A 24,095-nucleotide genomic window follows, 5' to 3' on the forward strand; every position below is an offset into this window, starting at 1 on the left:
AGAGCATCACGCTTTCCAGTTGCCCGGTCGAGATCCGGGATCTCTGACCATAATCTTCAATTACCGCGCCGGCATGATCCGCACGTTATTCCCTAGAAAAGGGGAATTTTCTCGACAACGATTAAGAATCTCCATCCTGTTTTTGTGCCCCCGCGTCAGAAAGGAGCATTCGTTGCCGAACCACTTCGGACTTCCGTGCACGTTTCACGATGATTCTTGAAATCCCACAGTAGCCGGGTCAAGGGAAACACGAAGGGGGACGGGGGAATAAGAGGGAAGGAGGAAGGGAGGATGGTACGGCGTGACCATACCAGTGGAGGGTTTATCCCCAAGAGACGTGGCGTTCCATGTTGCCCCATTCGGAGCGGAATCACTTCCAGCCGGATAGGCCTGGAGAATGGACAGTGGAACCTAGCAGGCCTAATCGCGTTTGCACGACCAATCCCCGACCCTTAAACCATGCGATGGAGCAGCGTCGTTTCCCTCTCCCTCTCCCTCTCCCTCTCTCTCTCTCTCTCTTTCTCTCCGGATCTCGGTGTTCGTCCGGCAAATATGCGCAATCCCGCATCATCCGTTTAATTTTTAACAATGCGTTCCATTCTCGAAATTACATCGGATGTGTCTTGCGAAGAGAGGAAAAAGAGAGAGCACGAGCGAGTAATTCTACGTGATGCTTCAAAAGGGAGAAACGAATAAAAAATGGGATAGGCAAAGTGCCACTCGATCAAAACGAAAACAAATCGAAGCAAATTTCAAAGTTAATTTCAAAAATTTTATATATATATATATATATATATTTAAGATAATTTTAGAAGCATTTTGATATACAAATTTCTTGCTTTTATCAGCTGATGGCTAGCGTCATCAAAGAGAAGAGTAATTTTCTTCTTTTTTTTAAATAACAAATTTATAAAACAGCGAGATCCAATGCGATATAAAGAAAAGCGCAATCTTAAGAAGATTCGACTTTTCATATAAATGAAATTATAGCAATACAGACGTGAAAAGTTCGGCGTAAGAAAAGCGTTATCAAGACGACAGATAGATCCCTGGAAAGAAGACTCGCTTTCCGCTCGACCAGAATAACGGAGGCTGAAATATCTAATCGAGATATCTCGATCCGCGCCGTACGCTCGAGCGACCTTCGACTTCCGTAGGACCGAGGGGCAAACGAGGAGTGAAATCCGTGGCGCGTAAATTTCCAACCCTCCGATCCACTTCGAGTCCGCTCGGGGGGTGGGAGGTGCGAGAAACGAGAGGCGGAGACGTTCTCTAGGAAACTCTCTGTTCGAAGGTGCACCTTCGAGCGTGAATTTCCTCGACTCTCGCGACATGCAAGGTATAGAGAGAGAGAGAGAGGAGGGGGAGAGGGGGGAAGGGAGAAGAAAGAAAAGCTTTGGCATCCCGGAACGCGCGAATAAAAGCACCGAAGAGAGGCAACGCCTCCCCTTCTCTCCCTTCGTTGAATCGAGAGATTGCGCTTGTCTTCTGGTGGACGAAACGAAAGGTATGATGCGTTGAATATGCGCCGAATGGCTTCGGCTGAATAGGAACACGGTTTACCATATCTCATGCATGCGATGAATGATAAAAATTGACTGCCGAGTAAGCTGGGGATTTTTCCCTGACAGTCCGCGCGTCGCGAAAATGTCGTGGAAAAATTTATCAAAACGGAAGCTTCGCGGTACTTCGCTTAAGAGATACGCGATTGAAGACGGTCGCTCTTCGACCGTTCTAAGAAAAAAAAAAAAATCTTGCCTCGTCGATTTCTAAAGCAGTTGTAAGAATGGCGACCCGATTTTCGGCGGGCTAGAGATAATATCAAACGTTCATCCGTCGCATGGGATTCTCGAGATTCAGGCGCGGACCGCCAGAATTCGCCCGATTCATAGTTGATCTCGCGGTAGATTACCGGGCGGATGCTGAAGAGCAGGATGCGCGTGGTGGTGGTTTGGTTTCTCCGGAGACCACCCGCCGCGCGCCGTCGGTTATGCGGGCGCGAGAGCCCCTCGAGTGGCGGCGGCGAATCTTCGGGGGCGGAAGAGCGGAAAGTCAAATTTGCTCATGATAATGCCGCGAATTTCTCACGGAGAAGCGGAAACTGTTTGCGTCCTGTCGACGACGTTCGCGCTCGAAATCTCACGAGAAAGGAGCAGAAACTATAAGAGGAGAGGAGGAGAGCAGAGAGAGAGAGAGAGAGAGATTTATCTCTCGACGTTATGTCACAATAATAGACGAATTTCCAGCATAAGTCGACGAGCGTTTATAACTAATATTTATGCATCTAATAAATATTAGAAAAAAAAATTAAATATTGTTGTGTATTAACATTTATATTGTAATATATCAAAATTTCAATTAAATTGCGAGATAAGATAGAAAAATTGACAATAAAAAAAAAAAAAAATCGATGGCGAGGTAATTCTAGCCTTGTTCGTATATCAAATTCGTAATATCAGGCAGTATTGTCGGTATTAATAGATTGAAATAACCGTGCTCGATGAAAGCGATGCTTGGAATTTTGACGAGCAAGGCGAAGAGTTGCGATTCAAGTTGAATGAGACTCGGAAACTTCGCTTCTCCATCGCCGTCAGATTAGTGACGCTCTAACGGACTTCGCTTTAGTCTAAAGAAAAGATCGCTACGGACTTTCGAAGCACGGGTAAACACGAAGCTTCGACGGCACTCTGAAGACGATTATCGAATGCAGAACAATGACCCCCCGTCTTCGAGTCGCTCCTTTCCCGACGAAGCTGAAACTGGCTGAGAGCGAACGCTTTAGCCTGCTGAAACGACGCCCGGATCTTGCCGCTCTTAACAGTTCTCCGATTTCAAATTTAACATCGTTCAAGTGATTAGAAGTTGGCAAGTATATAATTTCGACACGCAACAATCGTAGTTTTCGCGACAAGAAAATGTTTGCGATGATACAAATTGCTCCGAAATGATTACGATAAAAAGAATTAAGCAATGATTGATGTTAATTAATTGCGTCATTTCTTTTAGGGCGCACGCTACTAAAATGTTTCTAAAATAACCGCATGAAAAATATGGCTCTGAAAAGCCTATCTTTTTAAACAGTTAATCCGACCTGCGAGAAAAATAGATCGTGCCAGACATACTTAAGACGCGTTCAATAATTAACTATTAAAACTTCACTTAGGGGAAGATCTCGAGTCAGGATCTCGTGATTCTTCTATTTCTTGCGGAGCGATATCGCTCTTTTGGGAAGATCTCGAATCGATAAAACACTTCTCGCGTGCCATGCAGCCTCCGAATGCAGTTTAAATTCGTGCGCGGCGGCCAGTCTACAATATAAATATCGAAAATGGTGAACGTCCAGAGAAACGTCGTGATAAACGGCTCAAAAATTTTCCCATTCTCTTTTTTTCCCTCTTTGCCAGGCCTCCTCCTACGCTCTACCAAAGCCCGAAGCTACACGATCGATCGGTGAACAGAAAAGTTCGTGTGAGCGACTAGTGCAACTGCTCACACACATATACACAAGCAAGTGATTACGAAAATTCGATGCCCAAGGGAACGGCTAAGTTAAAGGTACCGGGAGTACCATAAATCCGTTTAAATTGCAACGACGACCCTCGCGCGATCCGGAGATCGTGAGCAATTATCCGTCAGTCCGTCTCCTCTCTCTCTCTCTCTCTCGTGCTTCGCCGATTCTTCGCATACTCGCCATGCATCTTGGCATCTTTCCACAAGCCATACAAAATCGAGCAGAAAAATGTTAAAGGCATTAAACATCGAGAAAAGAACCTGAAATGCAAATCTCGAAAAATTTTCCACACCTAATTATATCGCGATTAATAAAATATAATATTTATTATAAAATTATTATAAAAGCTAATGAGAGATTATGGTTATTATTATAAAAAATTATGTTTTTGCGCCAGGCGCGTTGTTACGCAAAAAAGTCGGCATAGCTGCATCGCGTAAACACGTGCGCGCGCCTCGCGCGCCTCGATAACAATATTATCTGCTGATAAATACTGCAACGAAATAAAAAGTAAAGGCCTGTAAAGAGAGGGAGGCGAGATTACATTTATCGGAGATAACCATTGTCGGCGGCCTTCGCTCAATCTATTCCCTCGTACTTTTACGATCGCGGAAGCACTACTTATTCGGCTACGGTGCTACGAGCGCACGCTCGAAGAGCCGGCGTGCATGTGAAAGGACAATAAAATAAATGTCGTAACGCAGCAGTAAGATGGGCACGTAGTCGAACGGAAGCACGTAACGGCGTGACATTCGTTTCGCCGTCGCCGCCCGAGAAATGGAAGCGCGCGCGATAAAATTTGCATAGCTCGATAACGTCCTTGAGATTCTCGATTCTCGACTTAAGAACTTTCCAGCCGCAAATCGTAATTGATCGGCTCGATCAATTTTTCAACAACTTTCTCCGTGCATATCGCAATTAATTGTGTGCGTAATAAATCGAGTTTATACACAGCATCTGAACAAATGCGTGAATCTTATATGCGAATATATTTATATAATATCTTAATATTTCAAGATTGCATTGAGTGTGTATATGATGTGAGTCAAACTTACCACCACCGGAAACGGTGCTGTGGGGAACGGACGAAAATTCGAAAGGTCTGGAATTCTTACCTGCAAAGAGAAAAATGAGAAGTTATCGCAATATAATAATATCTTGTTAGATGTACTTAATACACTTTAAAAATATATTTCAAGATTGATTTAAGCCGTTCCTGAAATTGTTTTAAAATCGAGAATTATATCCAATAAATAAATTATCCCAATAATGGCACAAAAGATGCAGTTCTCTGAAAAAATTAAGTGAATAAAACTGTGATAAAAATAAAAAAGAAGAGAATTAAAGGGATCAAGCAGCGCGCGTCGACTTAAGCTCTGACTATCACGGTCCGTTGCAAGTTGGCAGCAAGTTGGCAACTCGATTCTTTTCGTTCTTCCTTTTCCACTTTTATTCCCCTTCCGGTCCCGTGACCGCGAATTGTTCGCAAGAAACTTACCGAGGGCCGCGATAATCATGAATTTAACTTTTCACGAAGAAATCGTGAAACATTCTCAGACCTCGCATTTACAATAAATTTACAGACACGTTATTAGGCGCGTTTTACAATCTCACTTTTGCAAACATGTACGTCGATGAAAGACTCGCGATTGCAGAGGCGCAATTAACATATCCACGATATAAAAGAAACTGCAAAAGAATAGTATCGTTTACGACATGAAGGAAAGTGCAGAAGAATAGGTCGCAGGTCAGTTAATTGAAAACGAAGAAAAGGAAGGAACGAAGGCAAGCAGGAAGGAAGGAAGGAAGGAAGGAATGAAGGCAAGAGCGAGCAAAAGAAGAACGAGGAGGAGGCGGTTTCTCCAGCCACCAGCTGCAACCTGTTGAATTCGGAGATACGGGGAGAGACAGGGAATCACAGGCACCGGCCATTCGACAACTTTGGATTACTATGAAATTGTTTTATTACTCCACACGCGCCGTTTCGTATGGTGCCTGCTTGCTGGTGACATCTGAATCTCGAGATGTAATTATCAGAGATTTCGACCAAAAAATATTATTAAATTGCGTGAAAATCGCTGGTAAACTAGCACTATAATAAAATTTGCAACCATCGTTTCCAGGACGTACATGTTACTCGTAGAAGAGATAAAAATGAAGAATAAATGTATAAAAAAATTTTGAAATAAATTCCATTCAGTATTTTATCTTTATCGTTTATTGATATATACAAAAAAAACAAGAATATTTTTGAAATGAATATTTTTAGGCATTTATTCAAAATGCTTAAATGCAGAAACTTTTATATATAATCCAAACAAATTTTTGCAAATGTGTTTAAAAGTGACCCAGATCTTCGTATATATACGACGTGAATTTTTATAATGAATGCACATACATCACGATTCATAGGATTTATCGCAACGTGTCAGTTTCAGTTCACTGAAACTCCAAAAATGATGTATTCCTGTCACATAAATCAATCGTTTGATCGCACCGATAATTCACCATCGCGATTTTTATGTCCATATTTCCAAAAGCATCACATATTTTTCGAATCGCGTAATTTTCTTTCTCACACTCGTAGAGAAAGTATGGTGTAAATCCCTGGCGTCAAGGAAATCAAAGAATCACTCGCCGCGAGAATGTCTGAATGCCAAGCGTGGCCAAGCAAGGACAAGGGCAGCCAGTTTCTTTTACTACGTCCCTTTCCCCTACACTTCTTACATTGAAGAAACGAATAGCCGGTTAGTCGTTCTGTGTGCCCCGCGGACGCATTCTTCTCTCTCACCGAGACGGAGAAAACTCCGAGTCTCGATTAAATGCGCTACCTTGAGCTATCTCATATTGCCAAGATCTCTCTATCCGCGGCATTAATTGCATCGCGGGTGCTGCTAAAATAATATCCCTCAGCTTTCATTTTTTTACATCGCGCGCGATATATTCTTGTAGCTAAAAAAGATTTCTAATTAATCTTTAATTAAGAAAGATTTATTCCACTTTTACTTATTTTATTATTTCTAATAAAATCTTTTATACACTCGAGAAATTGCTCGAATAAATACACTCATTTATTGAATCAAATCTTCGTGTCGATCAATTAATCTGAAAGCTTTTCGCAAGGAACTGTATCCGTCGATTGAAAAGATAGGAAGAAACTCTACAAGAGTCTACGAGAATATCAAGTTGAATGAACGATAAAAGATTCTCAAAGTGACAGAGAAGGCGAAAGAAAGAAGAGGAGAACGACCAACTTGCACGTGGTCGCGCAGCGCATAAAGCGGGAACGTCACGTTGTGGCGAGGCGAACCACTCTTGTGCATTCCGCGGCTTCAAGGTGAGGTCAAGGTACACTTAAGTGTTCATCGTCTCAAGTTCCGAATTCTATGAAAGTGCGAAAACTTTGGCATGTGAGCATGCATTCACCGATTAAAATCGCAAATCGATAAAATTGGAAGCAAATCCGAAAAAAAAAAAAAACAAAACAATTTTTAAATCTTATAAATAAAATTATTAATTGTGAATAAAAGATTTAAATATGATATTTAACACAGAATTATCAGCGCGACCATCGTAGAGAATTTTTTAATCGTGGCATATTTATTCGACGATTAAAACTTTAATTGGTATTCCGAGAGCGTTCATTTAAAACCGCGATTAAACTGATAAGGCGTATCTAAACGACAAGATTGACATAACGGACGTTATGCACGATATAGTCCGTTCAAACGTCTTCGTCAGTCGACGCTCTTTCGCCCTCGACATCCGTTTCCGACCGGATGCGATAGAGATCTGTAGTACAGCCGTTTCACGGTGGTTGTTTTTAATGCGAGTCATATTTTTACGACACAAAAGATATATCTGCGTGGCGGTCACGCGCGCGGATATATCTTTAAAACACGAGGAAAGCGGATTGGGAAGTCGATTGAACTCAAGTCTCACACATCACGTAAGAATTACAAACTACGCGCAATTGTAATTTCTTGAAGACTGCTGAAAGGTTGCGGTTGCACGTGCAATGAGTTGCAGGAATCGATGGCTCAGAGAGGTAGAAACTACCGCAATTCATGCAGCACTAATGCGTTATCCGTAATTTTTTTTCCGACGATTCTCGCTTAGAGTTCAAATGTTATTCGGAAAATAGCCTATTCCTTGTTTTGATATGCATTATCGGAGTGTCATTTCGATGCAAATGCAATAACATCAGGATCGAATAAATATTTCAATAGCATAACATTAAATTAGATTAATGTTAGACATTGGCGTTGCACACATTGAAGCATATATACTTCACGCAATTGTTTGGAAGAAGAAAGAATCTCGAAAAGACAAGAATACCATAAAGTACAAGAAATACAGAACAGAGTAAAACTTGTATGAAAAAGAAACACTACGATAATCATTTGTATTCGTCTCTAAGTCCTTTACTTCCTCGGAGCATTGAAAATTTTTCGCGAACGCCGAAAACAATTTTACAGGATAAGTAGAAGAAGATCTACGGAATCTTCGTCTTCTTCTTCTTCCGGATTTAAACTGCTCGAATTATTGTCAAAGTTCTCAATAAAAAAAATTCAAGAGAGGTTTAAAGAGGATATCGGACAATCGATTCCTCTTGTTGAAAGAAGACATCAGAGAGAATAAAAGTTTGAAAAGACGAGGGAAACATATGCATACATAATGTGCATATGGAAATACAGATTTTAAACAAAAAAGTTCGAACACGAGGCTTAAAAAATATATCTAACTTAAAGCCTCGAGATTTCAAGATTTTCGGCCAATCAAATTTCTTTTCTTAAATTTTTCGCATACAAGATTCCTTTTACAATAAAACATTTTCTCTAAAAAAAAAAAAAAAATCAGTTATTAGCATTCAATAAATTTAGATTAAAATACAAGTTAGTTCTGTTAAGAAGAAAATTTTTCTTACTCTCTCAGGCACGCTAAGAAACTCAACGGCGGTTAAAAAGTAGCCATAAAATCATCAACGACGAAACTACCATTCGCTTTTTTTTCTTTCTAGAAGTTCTCTATAGTAAAAAAAAAAAAGGGAGAAAAAACTTTCCCGGAAAAAATAACGTTCCGGAAAAATTATATTCTGAAAAAAACCGATAATAATTTAAAATTTTCAATAAATTTAAAATCAAAATTTTTCATTGTCATACACATTCAATTTCTATAAATTGCAAATCATTTTATTAAAGTTTATCACTATTAAAAACGACATGAGGCAAAGAAACTTATTCCTTACGAAGTCAAAAGCTAATCGTCCTTTATCCTTTCTTAAAAAATATCGCAATGCTTTTGATTTGCGAGTTTTTATATAATCTATAATTTATATTTTTTTTCTTGGATATTCATACATCTCAAAATATCTTATTATTTACATCTTTTGATATTTTAATATTTTACGGTATATATAAAGCTAAGAAATATGGAAAGATATATGAACAGATTTTCATTTATGTCCTTTCTGATGTGCATTACGCATCGAGTATTCTAGGATGCAGTAAAAGGTTATAGGTGAAGAAATCTTCCATGAGATAATAAAAAGTATACGAGCGAAGCAATGGAGAGAAATAATTCTAAATCAAAAGGATAGCTCGCGTGTCAAAGTAGCAATACGATCTCCCATGTCCCCTTATATATATATATAACATACATTCTCTTAGTCTTTCGGAATTGTGACTCTCGGGTACTCTCTTGCTGAGAGTGCACTTCCAGCTAAGGATAGCATAAGTAATCTTTTTCTGATTTTCCGAGGAAAGGACGTCGGTTGTGGAAATGGGGGGAGAACGGGGGTAGAAACCCTCCTTGACTCGCGCAATATATGCCATAAAAGACTTACGGCTCCCATCTCTCGAATTTTACTTTCAAAGCGACGCGCCTGCTATAAACTGCAGTCGAAACAGCACGCGCGAATTCCAAAGTATTTTTGAAATACGAGCGAGAGAGAAGGGACGATTAATAACTTTTCATGTTCAAAAAGCGTGATAGAATGTCATTGTCAAAAATTCGCGACAATTATATTTTTGTCTATAGAAATTCGGAGAGCATAATATAAAATATTTTTAAAGCTCTTGACAACAACAGATATTTCAAAAGTAAAAATAAATATATAAAAAAAAAAAATAATAAAAAATGGACGAGATGAATGAAACGTCCATCTCTCTATCGATGGATTTCTTTGACGTCTATTTCTATGTTACGTATCTCGTTTCATTAATGGATGTGAAACATTTCCGCGCCAACAATAACGGAGCTCGCAAAGTGCCCATGACGAAAAGGATTAAATGGGCGACGTGTATAACGGTAACGCCGCGTCCTAACACGGTAACCAATATCCGAACTTTGTAAGCCTACATGAAGGTCAGAACGCGTTATTACATTATTGCATTATTGCATCGGTGCATGCTACCCGGCTTGCATGTTCATCGAGTTTCGAAGCGGTACACAATGGCGGTTGACCACCATGGAGTAACCGAGTCTGCAATCACAGTGTGCCCATGACATCCTTTGAATATAGATAAATTCCCTGCACAGATAAAACAGCATACGAAACATTCTTCGTAAAAATATATCTGATCTATAACTTCTCTAAAAAAAAAAAAGTTCACTTAAAACGCCCGATTCATTACGCCCGAATAATCCAGCGATTTAAAAAGATCCTATTTCATTTCGTGATTAAAATAAATATTTCTAGGAAAGAATTTTTCTTCAGGCGAAAATCGGTTGCCATTCCTCACGCGGCGCGGTGCAATATTCGTCATTAGACGAAGCGTATCTGTTTCATTCGACGATAACGATCGCGGGATAAAACGGGAACTCGGACGTGGAGGATGAACAGCCGGAGCCGAAGAGCGGAGGATATCTTGACATCTGTAGCAACAACGCGGTCCCATGGACTGTCACGGTAATGTGACAGCCGAGAAACACGCGAAAGCCCTTAGCGGCGTCGCGACGCCCTCGTTTTCGCGTCGTCGGCGTCAGCCGGCGAGAAAGGTACGACAGTTGTTTGTGCTTTATTTGGTCGCCCGATTTCATGACGAATAAAACCAGCGAGAGGAGGACAGGGGAGTGTATCGGCGGTACGGGGAACGAAACAACCTGGCAAAATCGCGTCTGCGGGAATCGAGAGGAACTTTTCCGCATTTCCCGTTATACACTTCGAAGCTTCGCGGAGAAGAAATAAAGGCATTTCCTTGTCGAATAACGATCGCGTCTCGACGCTGTTGGAACCTTAGAAAATAATAAGAGATAAGCTTTTCACAGCGCTGGCGTGTCGGAAGATTTATCCGCCTGTAAACCGAGGAAGCAATATTTTCTCCTTCGACGAAAGCTGTAGATTATTTGGCGGCGATGATCGTTTGAAATTCGTGTATTACGCGATTTTTCGACTACTATATATAATTTATAATTGTCCAAATGTCTAACGAAAAATATTAAAAAGTAATTAATGGTTAAAAACAATCGCATCCGTTATGATAATTTGTAAAATTGTCGATAGAAAAACTTTTTTCAGGATTGTCGAGAAACTTACGAACCAAATGCGAAAATTTCCAAACACCTTATAGACGATCGTAGTGCACCGTCGCATGTGCATTGCGCAAACATACTTATCCACGAGACGAATGACGACGATCGGAACGGGGACGGGACGGGGATACAACCAGAAGCAGCATGAATATCTCAGTCGGCTTATTTACATATTCCTTCTGCAGATATTCACGGATAGAAGATGACGACGCGCGATAGGATCGAAGTGGAGAAACGCTATGGAAACCTCGCGTCGCGGAAGCGAAAGCAAGAGGAACGGAGCATCGCAAGACGCTGGACGCTTTTTCGTCACCGTGGAGATATACATGCGCGCGTAGAATATTCGTCGAAGAGAAAATATGTATCTCGTTGTTGCGAGAAGAGGAATGTCAGACGACGCGTAAAATATGCTCTCCTTAACGAGAGAGTCTCGTTGAAACGACGCGTTAACTCTCGATGAGTCAGATGTGCCTTTTGTAATCTTGTCATCCGTAATTCTGTGCTTTCTCTGTTCATCACAATGCATTGCAATACAGATGGAGAAAGAAGATAAATCATAAATAATGTGAGATATGGATTATAATTAAATTTATAGCGATTGAATTTAATCATTAGAAAAGTAAAAAAAAATAAATAAATTTACGACGAATCGATCTAATTACGACGATTGTCGTAATTATGATTGAAATAGCGCGATACCTCGGTAATAATTTTCGCAAGTTTCCCCGTGCGCTACCAAAAAACGCTCGCAGAGACCGAGAAGCATCGCGGCGCGAAATAATTAAACAATTTTCCGGCAACTCGAGCATTAAGTAGACTTAGGAGAAGTCTACTTCGGTTCGCTCTCGCCTTTCGTGGCGAGAACGTTTCGCATCTCGTACCGCAGTGATCCTCCCAAGAATATCCAGAAATAATTCTCGTCGCGTCGCGGAAAGAGGCACGCATGAGAAAAGGACAGAGAACTCTCGCCGATACTTTCGCGAGCTGCAAAAATGTAAAAAAAAAAAAACCCGTCGTGTTCCCGCAACACGAGAAAGAGAAGATGGACGATCCGAGCTCGCCTTACGCCCTTTAATCCACGAGACGTCCATTTGCATGGCTAAAGCTCGTCTGTCCGCGTCGACGAGAGCGCGACTCACATGTGTTGCCAATAAAAGACAGCGCGCGAAATCGGATTGTCGTAATAATAGAGTAAACTGCAACTCTTTTTGAGGGTGGTAAAGAAAATAGGTCGTGGATCATAGTTCCTTTCCTCTAGTGTCTCTCGGCGACTTTGCATATACATGCTCCACGTGCTGCAAGAGGCTTTTTAATATTACACCGGTAAAAAGAGAATACAATTGTATGTGCTACGTTCTTAGTTTAAATAAGAAAATTTAATCTTGCATATATCTCGTTTGTACGTAAAAGATTTCGCGGGTCGTAATTTTATATAGCCTTTAAAAACTGCTCGTCTCCGTCTTCTTCCACACAACGCTTCTCCCGCGAAAAATGGCGAAACCTTTTCATAAAAAGCAACACGGATTCCTTCACCTCTCGCTTCAATTTATTCGTTCTCGAACACACTACTCGTACAGCTCGCACGATTGGCAGACACTTTCGAGATGGTGCAATCATGCCAAAATAAAGAAAATACATCTTCTCGCCTGGAATACGAGAAGAAACGATAGGAAACGATATCGGGCGAATTTCATCCACGTCGCATCGTGCAGAAAGTGCTTTCGTTGTTATTCGTAGGGCAACGGAGAAATAATATTTACCTCGCTGCATATATAACGTCAGATGTAAGCGTAGATTTAAGCTTTATCGCGCTATAAGCGCGGCCCTTGTAACCCGTAACCCGTGCTTTATAGTCACCTGTACGGAAATTATCGCGCTCGCATTATCTCGAGGTAGCGTTTGCACCTCGATAAACTAACACGACGAATGCGCCATCGATAGGCTGCCACGTCCTACAATTATTATGCAAAAATTGCAATATTACTCACAATAAACACGTCACTCTATCATTTTTTCTCTTTCTCTCTCTCTCTCTCTTTTGCCCACAAATCAGATTCTTCTCTGTGTTTTTAAAAAATTAATCGTACTAGATAAAAAGGAAAAGAAAATAAGCATAGTGCATTTGCGTCGAAGATTGAGAAATATTACGAGTACGAATCTTTGAAGAGATGCTTATTACTTGTTCGAAATAAACCTTTGAAGGAATATCTTATTAAAGTGACTCTCGCGCGTAAAGTCAGAGTGGAAAAATCGTAACGTCACTCGGGAAATGGAGATCGTCGAGGAATGCGATCGGCTATACAAAAGGAGCGACCGATTTTCGCAATAAAGTGGCACCACTATCCCGCCGACAGACAAGCGCTTCCGGCATGACGGAGTTGAAATGCGCACAATAGTAATTCGTCACACTGTGGACGAATAGCCGAAATGCTTGCATCGTGTGGGTCACTAAAATTCCAGCGGAAATCATTCCGCGAACGTCCGTCCGACCCGCTGCCGGCTCAAGCCATCTAACAAATGTAATCCTCTTACAGACCGTTCCTGAGTAGTTACATGAAAGATGCGATGTAATTACGCTCAACCGTACGTCGGATGGTTAAACTGGCGATTTCTTGAGCGGCAAACGAGAGCGAGATAGAGAAGTCAAATCAGCTTAATATAATACTTGATTATTATATACAATAAAAATTAACGAGAAATTAATTCCAAGTTTAACAAATTCTCTTATAACGACGTGAGCTACATTATAATTTCTTCACTCTATGTATGTTTGTGCGCGTTGTTCGCAAAACAGGAAAAGAAGACGAAGGCGAAAGCGCGGATGTGAAAATGTCGCGGGTGAAAAAAAAAAAAAAAAAAAGGAAAAAAGGGAAATGGAAAGCTGACATAAAGACAAAGGGCGAAGGAGATGGAGTTTGCGACGCGGGTGACGCACAACCCCCTTCTTCTTTCGCGACCCGCTGCCACGTACAGACACACGCGGGCTGGCTTAAAAGGGATTTACATGCGCCGAACTTCTTTGTCGCGTAGCAAGCCGCGAAATGGTGTATCCAAGACGACAATTTTTTTTGTCGCTTCCCACGTAAAGATGCCGCTCGTTCTTCGGAACTCTACACGGCCGAATAAGAAAATCGAGAAGGAGTTTGTCTACGATGCAGGGCGCGTACCGTTGCTTGCTGCGAGATGCGTCACAGAGAGGAACAATAGAAATATAAATTTACAATGACTGCAAGACAAGCTATTAATTTTAAATTAATTTTGAATTGTTGAAGAATAAGAGCGTGGGATATTTTCAAATATCCTACTCGAATTAAACGCGCGATTTATTCGCAGATTTATAAAAAATTCAAATTAAAAAAAAAATTTTTTTTTTTTAATTTGAAAATATATTAAAAAGAAAATACAATGATTATTTTGATGATAAAAAAAACTCTGCATTTTTCTCGATGAAGGTTTGGAAAGTTGGCTCGGAATTCAGTACTTTGGCTGGCACTCTAGTTACGTGCTAATCCGAGGATTCTGGCGATTAGCAGCGAGAGATTGGGAAAGTGATGGAGAGGGGTGGGGGGGGGGAGGGGGACAGCGGAAACGTGATTACGAATTCAGAGGCCGTCGTCACGTCGACAAGGTGACAAGTTCCAGTTATCGAGGTTTCAAACGGGCCACCTGTTTTCCCATTCCTCGCAACCATACTCGACCTGACATTCCATTACAGTAGATGAAACGCTGGGACGATAGATACGCAAGCGATAAGCTCTCATCTCTCGTCGCGATATGCGAATATCAATGTGTGTGTTTTAAATGCCAAGCGGTTTCTTTCAACATTAATTAAAAAGCCTTTTAATATAAGTTTCGAAAAAAAAAAAACATCTTTTACAGCTCTATCGCTATGTTTTATAATTGCTCATGATTTCTTCTAATAGTGCTTTTGTAAAGGTCAAAAATAACTCACGGTACGCGTCATCGACTCCTATTCACGTGCCATTTTTCAACGTGCGCTTTTGATTTAAGGTCGACACGACAGCTCACTCGTACAACGGACAACATCAACGCAAGCATTCCTATCTCGATTATTTCATTTTATTGTATTTTTTTTTCTTTTTTTTCGACGAAGCGCTGACTTTACAACGGATACATCAGCCCGTGCATATTCGGCGGCGTGCGAGCGATGTTTTCCAGTTGGTTTACTTAACAAATAGATATATAACGACATATAAATGAATGAAATTTTCGCACAAAATTCGCGTTAGATTGAAAGCAATAATTTCGCCCTGAATTCTGCTAGACAGTTATTTCATCTGCATTCTTTCTCAATTTATCGCCAATAATTTCTTTCCATTCAAATACGTTTCCGGACAACGTTCGCAGCCCCATTTATAAACAATTTACAATATCAAGGCTGCAAAAACAATTATCTGCTAAAACAATTATCTCCTATGCAAGAGGGAGAACGTTTACAAAAAAAAAATTTATCTTCCTTCTTTCTTTATATAAAATTTTATACCGCATTGCATATTGTCTCTTGTAAAAAAGATTGTTGATAAAAATATATATAATAGAAAAAAACCCTGGCATATCGCACGAACGCAACTTGTGTCATCGCTCGCCCCGCCGCGAAAACGAACGTCGCGTGTCAGCATGCGCGAGACTACGCACGTCAGAGTCGCCGAGTAACTACGTTAAGCATACGCGATGCACGAAGCGCGTATTTCGGGAATATTCGAGAGAAAGAGAGAGAGAGAGAGAGAGAGAGAGAGAGAGAGAAATATGGGGGGGAAGCTGCTGGCGCCCGATGCGGCGCGTTAATGACAGGAAACCGGCAATATGAACTTGACGGCTCGGTACCGCATCCCGCACCGCAGTAACGTACCGACAAACCGCAGGGCCTCACCGTCGCGACCCCCTCGCCCCATCGGTTTCTGTCACTGTCTCCCGTTGCTGTGCCATCCCCCGCTGACTCGGTTACCTCACCCTCGTCATTAACCGTCGCTCTTGTCGAGACGAACCGCGCTCCAAGATATATCGCGAGCGACCCAAAGTAACTAAACGCGTGTATCGATTAACGACGCGATAATACTGCTTATCATTTGCATACGATGGACATAATGTATATCTAATTAAAGGAAGTAATCGATTATAGAAAATTAAAGAATCAAATAAATCGCGAGGCACTTGGATGCGTAAATCAATGTATATGTAATACAATTTTATAATCCGAAAAGAAAGTTTTAAAGTTCCACAATGCAGACACGATGCGTTTATGCTGATGTTGCAAAGAAAAAGAAGAAAAAAAAAAAGCAGATCGCGAACGTTGCCGCAATCGAAATGTAATCCGAAAAGAAACGGCAGCTTAAAACGCGCTTATTCGGTATAACCACTCGTTAGCGCGAAATTACAGTCCCTTGCGTCTTGCAATTACCTTCAATATCGCCGACTCCAGTTTCCTTCCTCCCCCCGCCGCTTTTCGCATCGCCATCAGCGTTTACAACGCTGGCGTTAAATTGGAATGCGGTTAATTATCATCTGTGAGAGCGGCGGGAATTAGACATTTCGCTTTCTATCGTGCCGGCCCCATTCAGCAGAAGAGCTGCGGTCAAGCGCGGAAAGTTACTCGTAGAGTGCAATGTATGGATGTGTAAGTAAGTTTGTTCAATAAGTTAAACGCGATAAACAAGTCGAGGATAATGATATAACAGAGACATAATCATTATTGACAAACACATGAACAAAAGGTTTTAGTTTTGGAACAGACATAAAGACGTCATTATATATAAATGTTTTATACATATATAATAAATATATGTATTATTAAAATTACATATAATTATACATAAATTATATATGTATAAAGATTTTAATACGCGAATCGACATTGCTACATATATTGCAAATTTTTTTGCAAAATCAGCCTTTTTTTATAAAGCGTCCAATCTCTGCAGATCGTTTTATGAAAAGCCTAGGCTTTTTGCAAAAACGGCTGAATTTACGCGATAAAGCTCACAACACAGTGTGCTATTTTTATAATTGTAAATGCTCCATCTAATATCTATATGTGAATCTGACCTCAATACGTCACTTGGATTTGAATATCATTCACTTGTGATAAATTAAATGAAAGTAATGAGTGGCTCTACTTGCTTCAACATCGCTATACGAATCTATACGAATAAGTTACAATGCTGCGAGAGATGCAAAGGTGTGTATGTGTCAGGGTGTATATGTGAAGTAGCGAGAGAGAGAGGAACGAAAGAGAATGAGACGAAACCGCCCGTGGCGAGGATAAAGGTAAATCCTAAGCCATCCGACTCTAACTAACGTCATTAGGTAATTAGATACGTAGACCACGTGCCTCTTGAAGTTGCGTGTGTGAGCGAGTGTTATATTTCGGCGTGTAAGAGAGAACGACCGTGGAAAAGGGAACTTTGTTCGCGATGGACAATCATCGGCAACGCGCGTTGAGTAATTAATGAGACGTTGGATGTAACGCTACGAGAGATACTTTCGAACATGCCGTAATACAGACTATAACGTCATGCCACTGACTTTGGCGAATTAATTAACACTAATATTAAATTTGTCTTTGTCCCGAAAATGACAATCAGGTCTTGAGAATACGATATTACGCAATATCTCGCAAGCCTTAAAAGCGATAATTTTTTTATACCGTAAAGAAAAAAAACTGGTCTACACCATGAATTCTCTAATTAATGTGACGCCATTTATTGATTAAAAATATATACCAAATGATGTGACATGTAACCAAAAGATTTTGCAAAAAAATAATAATATATAGAGAGTAAATTTAAAAATATGGAATATAAGATACTTAATATGATGCAATGAGCATGTTGTTTATAAAATATTGCGGAATAATAACTTGATGATATGATAGATTCGGAAATGTAGGATGCAAAAATAATGTGGAGAAAAGATGGTCGGCATTAATCGACATTTTTCGCTTTATCGATCGCTAGTAGAAAATTACTACGTCCTTCGGTTACATTCAAAGCAATTGCACAATATTTCCCTACGGCCGTAATAGCGCGTCATTTTTTTGCTCCAAAAGAAGATACCCCTCCTCCTTCCGGTATCGCCTTCGAAGCAAGCTATCGATCGAAACGCAATAACATGCACGATTACTCGTATCGTCTTAAAATGATGCGATAATAGCGACCAGAATAAGTAAAAAATATTTTTGAGGAAGATTAATATTTTATTATTATTATCATCATTATATTTTTTTCAAAAAGAAAAAAGGTTTCAACTTCTCTGGCAGAGAAATCAAAAAATGCAAAAAACGTAAAATAGCATTCACGGTATCCGTATTATGTACTTTCTCTTCTCTTTATCTTTCATTGTACCAAATAAACACGTGGCGTTGCATAAATGGAGCGCAGACTAGCACCAGACGATTTCATCTAATGGCGAAAGCGCAAGCTGCATATAAACCGATCTCGGTCACAAAAATATATCGTCATGTGACTGAAACACACGAGTATGTCGAAAATACATTGTGACGTCACGATGGCTGTATCCTCCCCCGCAAAGCCTAGACTAAATTGCGGTAAGTGTGTCCGTAAGTGGCACCGTACGTAAAGGCTCGACGATTCGCGGTAAGGTGGCTAACGATAATTTCTAGCCGGCGTCACGTGCCGGCGATATAAATCACAACCCTCTATCCCGCCCACGCTCTCCCCGCAAACCCCGTCGATTCCTCCTCGACGGAGAACTTGCCCCTGCAATTACCTAATACGTCCGCCGCGTTATCCCTAGACACCATCGGCGCGAATCAACCAACCCCTCTTCCTCTCCCCGCGTACTATCCATCGACTATCCGACCACCCTCCGGCCAACCCCGCAGGCCGCTAACTTACGTTCCAACGTCCAATAATAGATCTAGACAGCCGCAGCTTGTGATGGATTCCCCTAAATCACCGCGCCGCTCGTCGACGAGGGAGAATTGCGCGTCGCAACCCCTTTATTGGTACAAGAGAGAGAAACGGACGACTCTGGAGAATTGTCACTAGAACGATTCTCTCTTTCGTGAAATATCAACATGTCAATCCCGAAATCTTACACAGTTTTATATAATTAAAATACTTTGGAGATTACATCTTTAATACACAATTTAATTCTTATTTTATATATACGAAAAAAAAAGATCCAAGAAACGATCACTTAACAATAACTTGGCTTGACAAATGTGAAAATAAAATATAAACTGCACTCTCTTTTTATATTACATTAAAAGAAATTTAGATGGACATTTTGCATAAAGCTGAAATATTATATATATATTTTTTAATATCCCTCTTAAATAAAATAAAAGCATACAATATATGAATAAAGCTACTAATAAAGCGCAATTTTCACGAAATTGTCAAATTTTAAAAAATATCGAGATCTATATGTTGAAATGTCTGTAAACTACGTCGCAGAAAATATCTCTCGAAAATATTGCTAAGGTCAACATTTATCTATTCTACAATGTTGACAATATATCGCTGCCTCGCATCGTTCATTCGAGAGGAGCGATTCGAGCGAAAGGTACGATATATCGAAATTAGAATTCGCTCCTCGTATTTTCGCGGACACTTTTTCGAGAGGAAAAGACACCCGACGTTCCGACGTCGTTGCGGTAAACCGATAAGCCCACGTCTCGAAGATGTCGCGGGGTTACTTTCGTCGCCGTCGGACATCGGTAAGCTAATGCCGGGACACGATCGATCCTTAAGTAGAACGCAGGCGAGACGAGGGAGCGCGTGTAATCCCACGGAAACTCTTTCTCACGTGTTTCTACCCCGCGGTTATGCGAGACTGTTCCTGATACTAAGTATATGTCAGAAGTATATCTCTCTCTATTTATCTATCTATCTACCTCTTCTTCTCTTTCGTACCATTTGCCGTAGTGCGATAGGTACTTCCGTTACTTCGCCCGCAGGATACATAACCGGGATATTCGGAGTGCATTTCCCGGCCTCGAGGTACCGTAGGATATGGCTACGAGGCTCGCTAAAATCTCGCGGAAACTCGCAATTTTCGACTTTAAGAGGAAATATCATGGAAAATGATTTAGGAAATAAAACTTCAAATGATTCCGACTTTTGTTGGGATGTAACAGATTTCTCTTATAAAATCTATACGATCTTTTTCTCATAAAAAAATCGCGTTTATTTCATTTATTTTCTGAAAATACAAGATATATTCATTTTCCGAGAAAAAATAACTACCAAAAAAATCTGGAAACAATTTTTTAATAAACTCAATTTGAAATAGAAATAGAGGATTGCAGGTGAATACAGAGGCATATCGATTTAAATGGCACAGTTTGCAGCTGATACTATAAGTGAGTTATCGCTGTGTTATCCAAACAATCCACACAAAAAATACAAAAAGTAGACAGATACAAACGTACATGTATATACTTTTGTCTGATAATAAATTATTAATTTTTTTCGCTTTCTCGTTATCGCAATTAAAAACCAATCGTCTCATTTAACGATAATCTGATCAGCTGATCATAATGGTTTAAATAAATGCGTCCGAAGAAACGTCAAGATTTAGATGCGATTTTTTATTCCGTTCCAGATCGTCAAAATCGTCCGATTCTGTGCGCATTTAAAGAGAACACGCGTCTCTTCCTAGAAAGCAGATTCCGAGATTCATCGACACATTAAAATCCATCACCGGCCCGCCGTAATCGCCCGTTCAAAATCGGCTTACCAATTTCCGCTCGACCAAACCCAGAAACCACATCGTTCATCGTGCGAGAAATTTTTCATGTCAAGCAAGCCGCAAAAATCCGCGCGCAGCTGTCGCATCACCGTTCGCATATCTTTCTCTCCGCGCACTTTAGCGAAGCTCTCGAACTAGGATGCCGGGTGGAGAGAGAGAGAGAGAGAGAGAGAGAGAGAGAGAGAGAGAGAGAGAGGTGTATTTCATCATTTACGCTAATTTTTATACGTCGTAATATATATGTATAATTTATATATATTTTTCGAGATTTTTTTATATAAAAATTAAAAATTGTTATATATTAGAATACTTAAGGAAGAGTTTGAGAAAAGGTCTGTTTTAGGGCAGACAATTGCACATTGGAGGCACGCTTGTCTCGTAAGCCTCGGGCCACGTCGTCTTCAATACTGCATTACGATATCATCCCCTTCCTCTCCTCGCTCGTATCCTCTTGCGTCCTCGATCCTCCTCTCTTTCGCGGCTCCTATCCCAGTTTCGTATACGACGGAATTATACTCGAAGGTTGAAGTATGCGAGACGCATGATGGAAGACGATCCTCGAGAATGAGATCGAAAGTAGGCTCGCGATATGCATAAAAGGAAGCGAAACGAGATTCGCGTTCTCTCTTTGAGAAGGGAAGAGAGAGAGAGAGAAACATGAAGATAGAGGTGGAGAGAGAACATAGGTGTTCCTTTTCGAGCGCTCTTATCCTCCGTCGTGGAAACTCTATTACGCGGATTTGGGTCGCGCGTCGCATTATGCAGATCGCTCGAGTCGATCCGCATGTAAGCTCTCGTTACTTACGGATTTTAATTACGTCGCACCTCGTGAGCTTATCGAAAAGCTGCCGCTCGGCGAGGTATTATTATGTTTTATCGGTTAATCTATAACGTGACGAAGACGCGGGGCTAATAGTGTCATAAACGCGTCTTTCATGAAAAAAAAAATACAACGGAAATGAACGTATAAAGTAGTTTGTAACATATTAAAATGCTAAAAAGTTAATATTTCTATTATTATTTTTACCTTAAAACATATCTCCTGAGATATGCCCCTGTGAATTATCTCATTCATCGTGCAGGATTTATTTTTGTTTAAGCCAAATGATACCATCGTAAAATTTGACGATATTCAGTCAACGCCAGACGCGCAACGAACGGAAAACTTTTACGCACGTAAAGTCTTCGACAAATTATCAAATGGATCACCGGTGCATCGGATAGTTTACTCCTCTTTTTGCAATTCACCCGTTCGCAAGTTTTTTTATTCCGCTTCCGAAGAAACACGACTCGGCACGTAGAATGTCACCGATAAAATCGCGTGTTGCGCGAAGCGAACAAGCGCGCCCACCGCTGACAAGAAGCCCGTTGTTTTGTCGCCTCGTAAAGAAGAGGATCGGTGTGTCGATAGCGAAATCCAGCGCGCATCGAACTACGACTCGAAATCGGGCGCGACCCCCACTCGTAAAATCCGAATTCGACGGATACGAGCAAGCAGATCCGGATATATAACGTCCCGGACATTACGACGTAAGCACTCTCTCATGCCGTATTACAACGATCTTAACGCATCGTGAAGCATTTACTCGATTGCGCGCGATATTATTATCGTGTCTATTGCCGAATGGAAGAAAAAGATATAGAAAGGGGCGGACTCGTTACATCTCTAAATTATACAACAAACGCGAATATATAAGCTTGGATATATATAAACTTTTATCAAATTAAAATTGTACATCTTAATTAATATAAATTATTATAAAAATATGTATATATATATATATATATATATATATATATATTTGTCAAAAAAATCCTACTTAAAAGATTGCATTAATTAATGCATTTCTCTTCTTATCAATTACGAATCGGGCAAGATCTTGATTAATCAAAAGCGTCATTGATCGAGTAGTTTTGTGAATCACATGGTCCTGCAGGAACTCTCGAATTTCCGAAGAAACATTAGTAAACGTGCACGAGCGAGGCTTATATGACGGGCCGGTCAATGCGGTCTCGCAACACAAACGGCGGTTCTTCGTTACAATTTAACTTGGCACGCGGAGAAACTGTTGGACACGAGTTTCGCTGATGAATATACCATGCCGAAGTTTACCGAGCTTATGTGCTCATGTGCGGCTACAACGTTAGTGCGCCGCACGTTATGTCATGTATGACGTCAGTCTAATTATGTATACTCAAAACGCGAAAGGACACATTCCCCTCTCTCTCTCTCTCTCTCTATCATTACAACGCCCGTGCATACATGCAATATTTTCGCGCTTTAATACGCCAACAGAATGAAGGTGAAAATTCCAGTACGCGCCCACTTGAAACGAAAATAATACCAGGTGCTCACGTTTCAAAACACGCGAGAATGCACGCGTTCCAAAAATAAGCTGCCTTACGCTCGTGGAGAGAAAGGAATTCAATTTTTTTTTTTTTTTTCTTTACAAATTTACAATTGCTTATTTTTTTTCCTTTCTTTTTTTCAACTGGTAAGATAACGAGCACAAATGGGATGGAATTGGGGGATGGAATTCTAGATGTCTGAAAGAAAAATTTCAATTTCTCTCCAGCGAAAAGAGAAAGAAGAAAATGCTCGCGCCAGTCGCGGATACAATGTATCGGATTTGGCGACAGCGGGTTGATGTACACGTCAGACTTGGTGAACGCGCGTAGGAAGATAGACAGGAAGAGACGTCGGAGGTAGAGTGCGAGGGATGAGAGACGGAGAGCATGGGAGGGGGGATGTGCGCGGAGATCACGTGGAAACGAATCTCGTCCGAGAGTTTACGTCCATTTTCATTTTGACGCGTCACCAGCTTTTCACCCGGCCAAAGTTGCTCGCCATTCGGCGAATTCGCCGACCCGATACCAGCAGCGGGTGATTAAACGATCGTGATACACGGGTACGGGAATACGGGGAGGGGACGGGGAAGAGAGGCAGGGAAAGGATTACGTACGTGTGGGAAAAGACCGGTGGTTTCAGGGTCGCTCAAAAGCGACTACGACGTCTGATAATCATCTCCCCCGGCGACACTACGTTTTGATTAACAACGGCGTTTCGTTTAGAGCGATGTTACCTTATTTTATTTGCGACTATGGCCTTTTAAGTGTCTATACGATTGCGTTAAATACAAAAAAAGGGAGAAAAGAGAACGTGTAAACATTCATATCGCGAGATCATCAATTTTCCGGATGATAAATTACATAGCCACCGTCTTTATTTATTTCAAGCGCGAGTTAAACAAAATCAAAACAAAAACAAAATAAATTAGTCGTGTTACAAAACATTTTTTTATTTCTCTAATGTTTT

At 40.7% G+C, this 24,095-nt stretch overlaps 1 protein-coding gene across 23 annotated transcripts in view; it reads right to left on the reverse strand.

The window, feature by feature from the left end:
• LOC126852195 (polypyrimidine tract-binding protein 1) overlaps positions 1 to 24,095 on the reverse strand; it is a 351,818-nt gene that overhangs the window by 161,483 nt on the left and 166,240 nt on the right. For 15 of the 23 annotated variants that reach the window (XM_050596721.1, XM_050596726.1, XM_050596716.1 and 12 more), the window contains one exon: positions 4,567 to 4,626. The exons of 5 other annotated variants lie outside the window; for them this stretch is intronic. In XM_050596721.1, coding sequence (XP_050452678.1) covers positions 4,567 to 4,626 — 60 coding nt within the window. The remainder of the gene's footprint in view (positions 1 to 4,566; positions 4,627 to 24,095) is intronic. 3 more of the 23 variants (XM_050596727.1, XM_050596711.1, XM_050596707.1) reach the window with 1 other exon arrangement.

Source organism: Cataglyphis hispanica, chromosome 10 (genome assembly GCF_021464435.1).
Source record: "Cataglyphis hispanica isolate Lineage 1 chromosome 10, ULB_Chis1_1.0, whole genome shotgun sequence".
NCBI classification, from domain to species: Eukaryota; Metazoa; Arthropoda; class Insecta; order Hymenoptera; family Formicidae; genus Cataglyphis; species Cataglyphis hispanica.